The 12,585-nt window shown below is 47.7% G+C and overlaps 1 protein-coding gene across 1 annotated transcript in view; it reads left to right on the forward strand.

Annotated features, from left to right (window-relative positions):
- LOC139329507 (E3 ubiquitin-protein ligase RNF123) overlaps positions 1 to 12,585 on the forward strand; it is a 79,770-nt gene that overhangs the window by 6,040 nt on the left and 61,145 nt on the right. Inside the window, exons 7-20 of the mRNA XM_070959869.1 lie at positions 328 to 413; positions 1,351 to 1,437; positions 1,613 to 1,680; positions 2,094 to 2,219; positions 2,811 to 2,925; positions 3,225 to 3,329; positions 3,858 to 3,983; positions 4,690 to 4,782; positions 5,261 to 5,334; positions 5,427 to 5,544; positions 5,947 to 6,046; positions 6,680 to 6,741; positions 8,639 to 8,710; positions 9,062 to 9,182. Of these exons, the coding sequence (XP_070815970.1) occupies positions 328 to 413; positions 1,351 to 1,437; positions 1,613 to 1,680; positions 2,094 to 2,219; positions 2,811 to 2,925; positions 3,225 to 3,329; positions 3,858 to 3,983; positions 4,690 to 4,782; positions 5,261 to 5,334; positions 5,427 to 5,544; positions 5,947 to 6,046; positions 6,680 to 6,741; positions 8,639 to 8,710; positions 9,062 to 9,182 (1,353 nt within the window). The remainder of the gene's footprint in view (positions 1 to 327; positions 414 to 1,350; positions 1,438 to 1,612; positions 1,681 to 2,093; positions 2,220 to 2,810; positions 2,926 to 3,224; positions 3,330 to 3,857; positions 3,984 to 4,689; positions 4,783 to 5,260; positions 5,335 to 5,426; positions 5,545 to 5,946; positions 6,047 to 6,679; positions 6,742 to 8,638; positions 8,711 to 9,061; positions 9,183 to 12,585) is intronic.

Genomic DNA, 12,585 nt, shown 5'->3' on the forward strand with positions numbered 1-12,585 from the left:
AGTTGTGCTGATGTTAGTCCAGGTGTGCTGCTCTCAGTCCAGGTGTGCTGCTCTCAGTCCAGATGTATTGCTCTCAGTCCAGTTGTGCTGATGTTAGTCCAGGTGTGCTGCTCTCAGTCCAGGTGTGCTGCTCTCAGTCCAGGTGTGTTGCTCTCAGTCCAGGTGTGCTGCTCTCAGTCCAGGTGTGCTGCTCTCAGTCCAGGTGTGCTGCTCTCAGTCCATCTTGTGAGGCGCTCTGCGTGCTTGGGTTAAATCAGTGTGTTGCAGCTGAGTGTGTGTTGTGTCTGCACGGCTGCTGTTGATGTTCTGCCTGTTGTGTCTCTGCAGGTAAGTGGGCCTACGAGGTGCTGATCTCCTCTCAGGGTCTGATGCAGATCGGCTGGTGTACTCTGAACTGTCGCTTCAACCAGGAGGTACGCACACACAGTACACACAGTGTACACACAGTACACACAGTGCACACACAGTACACACAGTGCACACACAGTACACACAGTACACACAGTGCACACACAGTACACACAGTGCACACACAGTACACAGTGCACACACAGTACACACAGTGCACACACAGTACACAGTGCACACACAGTGCACACAGTGTACACACAGTGCACACACAGTACACAGTGCACACACAGTACACAGTGCACACACAGTACACACAGTGCACAGTGCACACACAGTACACACAGTACACACAGTGCACACACAGTGCACACACAGTGCACACAGTGTACACACAGTGCACACACAGTACACAGTGCACACACAGTACACAGTGCACACACAGTACACACAGTGCACAGTGCACACACAGTACACAGTGCACACACAGTACACACAGTGCACAGTGCACACACAGTACACACAGTGCACAGTGCACACACAGTACACACAGTGCACACACAGTACACACAGTGCACACACAGTACACACAGTACACACAGTGCACACACAGTACACACAGTGCACACACAGTACACAGTGCACACACAGTGCACACAGTGTACACACAGTGCACACACAGTACACAGTGCACACACAGTACACACAGTGCACACAGTGTACACACAGTACACAGTGCACACACAGTACACACACACTACCCACAGTGCACACACAGTACACACACACTACACACACAGTGCACACACAGTACACACAGTACACACACACACACTACACACACAGTGTACATAGTACACACACAGTACACACAGTGCATACACAGTACACACACTACACACACAGTACACACACAGTTCTCACAGTACACACAGTACGTGGTACAGGAGATGTAACGTGTGTGTGTGTGTGTGTGTGTGTGTGTGTGTGTGTCCTCCTCAGGAAGGCGTTGGTGACACTCCTGACTCTTACGCTTACGATGGAAACAGAGTGAGGAAGTGGAACGTGACGACCACCAATTATGGAAAGGTGAGACGGAGACGAGAAGTCCAGGACGGAGCTGTGAGACGATGAAGCTAGATTGATTAGGAGTCGATGATGAATGGATGATGAATTGACGATGAACTGGTGATGAATTGACGATGAATTGATGATGAATTGATCACCCTGATGGATGATGTGACAGCAGTTTGTCTGTCCTCAGTCGTGGGCTGCAGGAGACATTGTCAGCTGCCTGATAGACCTGGACGAGGGAACCATCACCTTCTGCCTGTAAGCAAAGAGACTCGTCTCTTCCTCTCTGAGGTCACATGTTCAGATTGAGCCAATCTCATGTCTCTGTGCTAAATACAAAGCTACAGCCAGCAGCTGCTTAGCTTAGCTTAGCATAGCATAAAGACTGGAAACAGATGGAAACAGCTAGCCTGGCTCTGTCCAGCAGCTCTGAAGCTCACCGATGAACATGCTATGTTTAATAATATGTTATGCTGTGTCTAAGCAGCACTGAGGCCAGTTGTTCTATTCACTGAAGCTGTGTGTGTGTGTGTGTGTGTGTGTGTGTGTGTGTGTGTGTGTGTGTGTGTGTGTGTCTGTCTGTCTGTCTGTCTGTCTGTCTGTCTGTCTGTCTGTCTGTCTGTCTGTCTGTCTGTCTGTCTGTGTCCGTCCATCCGTCCATCTGTCCTCAGGAACGGTCAGTCTCTGGGCACAGCCTTCACCAGCATTAAGATGGGACCAGGTGTAGCTTACTTTCCAGCCATCAGCCTCTCCTTCAAAGAGTCGGTGGCTTTCAACTTCGGAAGCCGGCCGCTCAGATATCCTTTTCAGTCCACACGGAGTCTACAGTCAGGTCACCTGGTCTACAGTCAGCCCACCTGGTCTACAGTCAGCCCACCTGGTCTACAGTCAGACCACCTGGTCTACAGTCAGGTCACCTGGTCTACAGTCAGGTCACCTGGTCTACAGTCAGACCACCTGGTCTACAGTCAGGTCACCTGGTCTACAGTCAGCCCACCTGGTCTACAGTCAGGTCACCTGGTCTACAGTCAGACCACCTGGTCTACAGTCAGACCACCTGGTCTACAGTCAGGTCACCTGGTCTACAGTCAGGTCACCTGGTCTACAGTCAGACCACCTGGTCTACAGTCAGGTCACCTGGTCTACAGTCAGACCACCTGGTCTACAGTCAGGTGAGACCACCTTTCATCTGTCTGTCTGAAGAGCAGGTGAATCTTAAATGTAGAAATGAGAGAAGAAGAGCAGACTGGACGTAAACCTCACAGCTTCCATCGTCATCAGAATTTTTGAGTTCGTCTTTAAACTGTTGATTTTGTCACTGTTGCTGTCCTTTTCTGTGGAACCTGTCCATGTGGATAGTGTTTGTCCTTCACCTGAGTGTGACTCACGTACCCCGTGGACGGTTACCTGCCCCTCCAGAACCCCCCGACTTCAGACTTGATAAAAGCTCACAAGCTGCTGGGCTACATCAAGAATGTGCTGTCCACCGCCATCGACGGACAGGTGAGAACAGGTGTCCTGAGCAGACGTCCCGTCCAGTGGGACGTTTGTGGTTTGACTGGTGTGAATCCTTAATGAGCTGATCTGGAACCAGTCACTGCTGTAATTTAGTTGTTGTTTCCTGGAAGCTTTGACAGATGAAGTCCCTTCCATGTTTCCACTTCCTGTTTCTCAACCTGTGCTTGTTTGTCTCTTTGTCTCATGTGAGGACAAAGTCAAATGAGATGACTTGAGCTGTGGACGACTCCGCTTCCTCTGTTTGTTGTTGACGAGAACACGTTGTCTCTGTGTCCTCTCTGCAGGAGGACAGGCTGGTGGAGAAGGACTGTGGTCTTTGGAGGCTTCATGGAGAACCGACGGTCCTCGTCACGCTGGCTCACATCTTCAACCACTTCGCGCCGCTCATGGTGAACCTGCTGTCTTCATGTGTTTATGGTGGCGTTCAGGTGGTCTGATGGACGTGAGACTCATCATCATCACCATCAGTACAAAAGATGAACAGCAGTGTGAGAAAATGTCTGATTGAAACGTCCATGAACGTTTTAATTGCGACCCCAGGTAGACATATGGGAGGAAACATCCAATCACAGAGCTTAAAATCCTGTCTGAAGGCGACACTGAACACTCAGTTTATAGCTGAGGCTCATGGGTAATGTAGTATTCAGAGAAACCCCGATTTGTCACAACTTGTAAAGATCTGGTAACACGAACATAATGATGCTCCGTCACCCAGGAGAGTCCTGAGCGTGGACGATGGCGGTCAGGCTGGATGACGGCTAACAGCTAACAGCACATTTCAAAACTTTAGCACCATCTGGTGGTGATAAGAAGAACAGCGCTTACTGAGAAAAACACAGACACTGACGAGGTGCTGACGGTGCTGATGGTGTTGATGGTGAGACATGTTGTAGTGACGGTGGTGTGTGTCTCCGCAGTGTAAAGTGTACCTGGTGGAGGACGTGCTGATGAACTTCCTGTTGGGGATTCTGGAGGGAGGAGGTTCAGTAGACGAACACCCGCTGATCCAACAGCTGCTGGATCTGTTCTGGCTGCTGATGGAGGTCAACACACACAGTACACACACAGTACACACACAGTACACAGTACACGCACAGTACACACACAGTACACACACAGTACACAGTACACACACAGTACACAGTACAGGCACAGTACACACACAGTACACAGAGTACACACACATTACACACACAGTATGCACACAGTGCACAGAGTACACACAGTACACACACAGTACACACAGTACATCCACAGTATGCACACAGTACACAGAGTACACACACATTAGACACACAGTACACACAGTGTACACACAGAGTTCACTCAGTACACACAGTAAACACAGAGTACACACACAGTATGCACACAGTACACAGAGTACACACACAGTATGCACACATTAGACACACAGTACACACAGTGTACATACAGTGTACACACAGAGTTCACTCAGTACACACAGAGTACACAGTACACACACAGTACACACAGTAGACACACAGTAAACACAGAGTACAAAGAGTACACACACAGTACACAAAGTGCACACTCAGTACACACAGAGTACACGCGGTTTGCACGCAGTACATACAGTAGACAGACAGTAAACACAGAGTACACACAGTACACACACAGTAGACACACAGTAGACACACAGTAGACACACAGTGGACACTGTCTTTCTGTCAGCCTCTCTCTCTCTCTCTGTCTCACTCTCTGTCCATTTGTCCATGTGTCTGTGTGCAGGACTATGAGGTGAACGAGTGTCTCAAGCAGCTGATGATGTCTCTTCTGAGGGCGTATCGTTTCTCTCCCATCATCCCTGATCTGGGCTTCCAGGTGTGTCCCAGCTCTTTACATTCACCTCCATGAATTTCTGAATTTACCTTCATGTCGTGTCTGTGTCCAAATGATCTTCTCCGTCCGTCTGTCAGAATGTTCTGGGGTGAAGTCCTCTGGGACAAGCTGAAGGACATGTCTCTCTGTGTGTGAAGGAGTCTGAAAGCTGACGTTTGAATTGAAGTTGTCGGTGTGAAGCAGGTCGATAACGTCCTGTTCGTCGAACAGGTCACATGACCTCCTACAGCAGAGCTGCTTGGTTATTTAACGAGCTGAGAATCACACAGAGTCAAGCTCTTGGTGTGCTGAAGGGGGCGCTGTGAGGACAGAGGACAGGATCGTTTCCTGTCATGTTGATGTTCTGTCTGTGTGTGTGGACGGAGACGGACGCGCCAGTCTAAATGTGGATGTGAATGTTGTCGAACTCACCTGAGTGCAGGTGAGCCTGTCTGAGCTCTGACATCACGATGTGTTTCAGATCCACTACCTGCGTCTGACCACCGCCATCCTGCACCACGAGAAGTCCAGGAAGTACCTGCTCAACAACGTCTTATATCCTTGTCTTGGCGTCTCTGAGCGCTCTCATGTTCAGTTTGAGTCACGGGTGAAGCTCCTATCACGTGTTCTCCTGAACTCCACCTCACGTTCGACGTTCTGCGCTCAGTCGTCTTTTTCTACATCAAGACTCCTCTGAGGGTGAAGGAGGCGGGGCTGGAGGAGCTCATCCTGACCACCTGGTGGCCCACGCACTTTGACAAGGAGGTAAGAGGAACTGCTGCTGCTCCTCCGCTGTCATGTCCGCTCAGCGTTTGTCTGTGTGAGGAGCCTCAGGAGGAGGAGCCTCAGGAGGAGGGGCTACAGGAGGAGGAGCTACAGGAGGAGGGGCCTCAGGAGGAGGAGCCTCAGGAGGAGGAGCTACAGGAGGAGGAGCCTCAGGAGGAGGGGCTACAGGAGGAGGAGCCTCAGGAGGAGGGGCTACAGGAGGAGGAGCCTCAGGAGGAGGAGCTACAGGAGGAGGAGCTACAGGAGGAGGAGCCTCAGGAGGAGGAGCAGTTTCAGTGTCCGAGTTCATGCTTTCATTCAAATTGTCATATGTTCAGTTTCAGCTGAGGGACAGAAATGCTGTCTGTCTCTGTCTTCTTATTGACGTCTCTGTGTCTCCAGGGGAAGGACGAGCGAGAGCCCGCAGATGAAAGTGCAGACGAGCGACTGAGACGTCGAGCCTACGAGAGAGGCTGCCAGAGGCTGAAGAAGAGGATCGAAGGTGGGACCTGTGTGTGAGTGTGAGTGTGAGTGTGAGTGTGAGTGTGAGTGTGAGTGTGTGTGTCTATGTGTCTGGTGTGTGTGTATGTGTATGTGTGTGTGTGTATATGTGTATGTGTGTGTGTCTGTGTGTGTGTGTATGTGTGTACTCTATTTTTCATACTGCAGTAACTCTGATGTACTTGTGCTTGATTCGACCCCAAAGATGGCCTTTTCCTCAGTCATTAGTGCCCTGCCATGTCTCGTTACCCCTGCTATCTTCTGCAGTAAGAGTGTGTGCGTGTGTGTGTGTGTGCGTGTGCGTGTGTGCGTGCGTGCGTGCGTGCGCGTGTGTGTGTGTGTGTGCGCGTGCGTGCGTGTGTGTGTATGCATGTAGTTGAGGGTGGGTGTTTGTACGTACGGAGGGTGGGAGAGATGGGTTTTTATTGTAGCTTTATTTTGATTTATATTGTTTTTAAATCCTGTGAAGCACTTTGTGTTGCATTTTAATACGTATGAAAAGTGCTATATGAATAAAGTTTGATTTGATTTGATTTGATTCAAGCGTTCTGTGCAGTACTTTGACTTGTAGCAGAGTACTTTCCAGTGTACTATTTGTACTTACATTCTGAGCTGAACTCTGTTTTCCTCTCAGTGGTGGAAGAGCTGCAGGTCCAGATCCTGAAGTTACTGCTGAACAACAAAGACAAGAGTACGGTATGTCCACCAGACAGTACAGGAGACAGTCCACCAGACAGTCCACCAGACAGTACAGGAGACAGTCACCAGACAGTACAGAAGACAGTCCACCAGACAGTACAGAAGACAGTCACCAGACAGTACAGAAGACAGTCCACCAGACAGTACAGAAGACAGTCACCAGACAGTACAGAAGACAGTACAGAAGACAGTCACCAGACAGTACAGAAGACAGTCCACCAGACAGTACAGAAGACAGTCACCAGACAGTACAGAAGACAGTACAGAAGACAGTCACCAGACAGTACAGAAGACAGTCCACCAGACAGTACAGGAGACAGTCCACCAGGCAGTCCACCAGACAGTACAGGAGACAGTCCACCAGACAGTACAGGAGACAGTCCACCAGACAGTGCAGGAGGCAGTCCACCAGACAGTACAGGAAACAGTCCACCAGACAGTCCACCAGACAGTACTGGAGACAGTCCACCAGACAGTACAGGAGACAGTCCACTAGACAGTCCACTAGACAGTCCACCAGACAGTACAGAAGACAGTCACCAGACAGTACAGAAGACAGTCCACCAGACAGTACAGAAGACAGTCACCAGACAGTACAGAAGACAGTCCACCAGACAGTACAGAAGACAGTCACCAGACAGTACAGAAGACAGTACAGAAGACAGTCACCAGACAGTACAGAAGACAGTCCACCAGACAGTACAGGAGACAGTCCACCAGGCAGTCCACCAGACAGTACAGGAGACAGTCCACCAGACAGTACAGGAGACAGTCCACCAGACAGTGCAGGAGGCAGTCCACCAGACAGTACAGGAAACAGTCCACCAGACAGTCCACCAGACAGTACTGGAGACAGTCCACCAGACAGTACAGGCGACAGTCCACCAGACAATACAGGAGACAGTCCACTAGACAGTCCACCAGACAGTACAGGAGACAGTCCACCAGACAGTACAGGCGACAGTCCACCAGACAGTACAGGATACAGTCCACCAGACAGGACACCAGACAGTACAGGAGGCAGTCCACCAGACAGGACACCAGACAGTACAGGAGGCAGTCCACCAGACAGGACACCAGACAGTACAGGAGACAGTCCACCAGACAGGACACCAGACAGTACAGGAGGCAGTGCAGGAGGCAGTCCACCAGACAGTACAGGAAACAGTCCACCAAACAGTCCACCAGACAGTGCAGGAGGCTGTCCACCAGACAGTCCACCAGACAGTACAGGAGACAGTCCACCAGACAGTACAGGAGGCAGTCCACCAGACAGGACACCAGACAGTAGAGGAGGCAGTCCACCAGACAGGACACCAGACAGTACAGGAGGCAGTCCACCAGACAGTACAGGAGACAGTCCACCAGACAGTACAGGAGGCAGTCCACCAGACAGGACACCAGACAGTAGAGGAGGCAGTCCACCAGACAGGACACCAGACAGTACAGGAGGCAGTACAGGAGACAGTACACCAGACAGGACACCCCTCAGTGAAGGACCTCAGAAACAGTGTCTCTCTTGATGTCCGGTGATGGACTCTTGTTGGTGTCCTGTGTGATCAGCAGAGAAAAGGACGAGGTGAGTGCAGAGCGTCGGGTCCTGTCCCTGATTGGCCATCAGTGATTAAACGCTGAAGTACGAATAAAGGCGTCCGTGCTTCGGCTCAGGTGTCTCCCTGTCTTCGCTGTGGACAGAGTTCAGTCACTGACTGTAGTTTGATGGTATCGAGCGTCTCACTGGACATTTAATGACCGCCGTCAGAGTCAAACCGAGGCGGTGATGAGGTCTTTTGTCCCTCAGCATCTCCTCCAGCTCACGTTATGTGGAGGCCTTGGGCCTGTGTGGAGGACCGCGGTCCGTCTCATGTCTCTTCTGTCTCTCTGTCTCCTGCAGGGCGAAGCCTCTCGCTACATTTTCCTCAACAAGTTCAGGAAGTTTCTCCAGGAAAACGCCAGCAACAGAGGGGTAAGAAGAAAGGCGCTCGCTAACGTCACGCTGACGTTCATGTGTTCATCGTCTGAGTCTCTCACCGAGGAGTGTCTGTCAGTGACAACATGACGGAGGTCAGAAGACATGAAAGGACAGAACGCAGTTTCTGCTGTGGACGTTTGTCTGTCTTCTGAAAGTGGATCACCTTCAGCTCTGCTGAAAGGTTTCATTGATTAATCATTCACCTTTTATTGAACAAACCTGTGACCGTGAAGTCATGTGACTGACAGGTAACTCGCTCTGTGATTGGTTGGTGCTGGACATGAGGACAGGTAGAAGTAGACTCTCAGTTGGACAGACATGTTTTGACCAGAACTGTGTGTTCAGCACCCCACAGCGCTCTGCCCTCCAGAGTACATGGTGTGCTTCCTCCACCGCCTCATCACGGCCGTGAGGGCCAGCTGGGACGACGGCCACCGCAAGAACCCGGCCAGCGTCAGCAGTGAAGGTACAGCACTCTGTCCAATCAGCAGCCTGAGCCTCAGTTCAACAGGGACGTCCTTAACAGCAGTTTGACGAGCGGCAGCTCAGGGGACGCTTTGAACTGCTCCTCCCTTTTCAGAGAGGACGACGAAATAAACTAGACGAGGAGTAAGAGGAGTCATTTAGAAGCTTTAGATGCAATGTGAAGGAGAGTTCAGGCCAAAAGACCAAAAGACCTAAAGACCTGAAGACATAAAGACCTAAAGACCAAAGGACTTAAAGACTTAAAGAAAGACCTAAAGACCTGAAGACATAAAGACCTAAAGACCTGAAGACATAAAGACCTAAAGACCAAAGGACTTAAAGACTTAAAGACTTAAAGAAAGACCTAAAGACCTGAAGACATAAAGACCTAAAGACCTGAAGACATAAAGACCTGAAGACATAAAGACCTAAAGACCAAAGGACTTAAAGACTTAAAGAAAGACCTAAAGACCTGAAGACATAAAGACCTAAAGACCAAAGGACTTAAAGACTTAAAGAAAGACCTAAAGACCTGAAGACATAAAGACCTAAAGAAAGACCTAAAGACCTGAAGACATAAAGACCTAAAGACCAAACGACTTAAAGACCTGAAGACATAAAGACCTAAAGACCAAAGGACTTAAAGACCTGAAGACCTAAAGACCTGAAGACCTAAAGAAAGACCTGAGGACCTGAAGACATAAAGACCTAAAGGCCTGAAGACATAAAGACCTGAAGGCCTGAAGACATAAAGACCTAAAGAAAGACCTAAAGACCTGAAGACATAAAGACCTAAAGACCAAACGACTTAAAGACCTGAAGACATAAAGACCTAAAGACCAAACGACTTAAAGACCTGAAGACCTAAAGAAAGACCTGAAGACCAAAAGACCTAAAGACCTGAAGACCTGAAGACCTAAAGAAAGACCTGAAGACCTAAAGAAAGACCTAAAGACCTGAAGACCAAAAGACTTAAAGACCTAAAGACCAAAAGACCTGAAGACATAAAGACCTAAAGAAAGACCTGAAGAACAAAAGACCTAAAGAAAGACATAAAGACCTGAAGACGAAAGGACTTAAAGACCTGAAGACCTAAAGAAAGACCTGAAGACCTAATGACTTAAAGACCTAAAGACCTAAAGACCTGAAGACCTGAAGACCTGAAGACGTAAAGACCTGAAGACATAAAGACCTAAAGAAAGACATAAAGACCTGAAGACGAAAAGACTTAAAGACCTGAAGACCTAAAGAAAGACCTAAAGACTTAAAGACCTAAAGACCAAAAGACCTGAAGACATAAAGACCTAAAGACCAAAGGACTTAAAGACCTAAAGAAAGACCTAAAGACCTGAAGACATAAAGACCTAAAGAAAGACCTGAAGACATAAAGACCTAAAGACCAAACGACTTAAAGACCTGAAGACATAAAGACCTAAAGACCAAATGACTTAAAGACCTGAAGACCTAAAGAAAGACCTGAAGACCAAAAGACCTAAAGACCTAAAGACCTGAAGACCTAAAGAAAGACCTGAAGACCAAAAGACTTAAAGACCTGAAGACTTAAAGAAAGACCTAAAGACCTGAAGACCAAAAGACTTAAAGACCTAAAGACCTGAAGACATAAAGACCTAATGAAAGACCTAAAGACCTGAAGACATAAAGACCTAAAGACCAAACGACTTAAAGACCTGAAGACATAAAGAAAGACCTGAAGACCAAAAGACCTAAAGACCTGAAGACCTAAAGAAAGACCTAAAGACCTGAAGACCAAAAGACTTAAAGACCTAAAGACCTGAAGACATAAAGACCTAAAGAAAGACCTGAAGAACATAAGACTTAAAGACCTGAAGACCTAAAGAAAGACCTGAAGACCTGAAGACCTAAAGGAAGACCTGAAGACCTAAAGAAAGACCTAAAGACCTGAAGACCAAAAGACTTAAAGACCTAAAGACCTGAAGACATAAAGACCTAAAGAAAGACCTGAAGAACAAAAGACCTAAAGAAAGACCTGAAGAACAAAAGACGAAAAGACTTAAAGACCTGAAGACCTAAAGAAAGACCTGAAGACTTAAAGACCTAAAGACCTGAAGACGTAAAGACCTGAAGATATAAAGACCTAAAGAAAGACATAAAGACCTTAAGACGAAAAGACTTAAAGACCTGAAGACCTAAAGAAAGACCTAAAGACCTGAAGACGTAAATACCTGAAGACATAAAGACCTAATGAAAGACATAAAGACCTGAAGACGTAAAGACATGAAGGCGTAAAGACCTGAAGAAAGACATAAAGACCTGAAGACGTAAAGACCTGAAGATGTAAAGACCTGAAGACGTTAAGATGTAAAGACCTGAAGACGTAAAGACCTGAAGAAAGACGTAAAGACCTGAAGACGTAAAGACCTGAAGAAAGACGTAAAGACCTGAAGATGTAAAGACCTGAAGAAAGACGTAAAGACCTGAAGACATAAAGACCTGAAGAAAGACATAAAGACCTGAAGACGTAAAGACCTGAAGACGTAAAGACCTGAAGAAAGACATAAAGACCTGAATACGTAAAGACCTGAAGAAAGACGTAAAGACCTGAAGACGTAAAGACCTGAAGAAAGACATAAAGACCTGAAGACATAAAGACCTGAATACGTAAAGACCTGAAGACGTAAAGACCTGAAGACGTAAAGACCTGAAGACATAAAGACCTAATGAAAGACATTAAGACCTGAAGACGTAAAGACATGAAGGCGTAAAGACCTGAAGACGTAAAGACATAAAGACCTGAAGACGTAAAGACCTGAAGATGTAAAGACCTGAAGACGTTAAGATGTAAAGACCTGAAGACGTAAAGACCTGAAGAAAGACGTAAAGACCTGAAGACGTAAAGACCTGAAGAAAGACGTAAAGACCTGAAGACGTAAAGACCTGAAGAAAGACGTAAAGACCTGAAGACGTAAAGACCTGAAGAAAGACGTAAAGACCTGAAGACATAAAGACCTGAAGACGTAAAGACCTGAAGACGTAAAGACCTGAAGAAAGACATAAAGACCTGAATACGTAAAGACCTGAAGAAAGACGTAAAGACCTGAAGACGTAAAGACCTGAAGAAAGACATAAAGACCTGAAGACATAAAGACCTGAATACGTAAAGACCTGAAGACGTAAAGACCTGAAGAAAGACATAAAGACCTGAAGACATAAAGACCTGAATACGTAAAGACCTGAAGACGTAAAGACCTGAAGAAAGACGTAAAGACCTGAAGACGTAAAGACCTGAAGAAAGACGTAAAGACCTGAAGACGTAAAGACCTGAAGAAAGACGTAAAGACCTGAAGACGTAAAGACCTGAAGAAAGACGTAAAGACCTGAAGACATAAAGACCTGAAGACGTAAAGACCTGAAGACGTAAAGAC

This window comes from Chaetodon trifascialis, chromosome 3, assembly GCF_039877785.1.
Source record: "Chaetodon trifascialis isolate fChaTrf1 chromosome 3, fChaTrf1.hap1, whole genome shotgun sequence".
In the NCBI taxonomy this organism is placed as follows: domain Eukaryota; kingdom Metazoa; phylum Chordata; class Actinopteri; order Chaetodontiformes; family Chaetodontidae; genus Chaetodon; species Chaetodon trifascialis.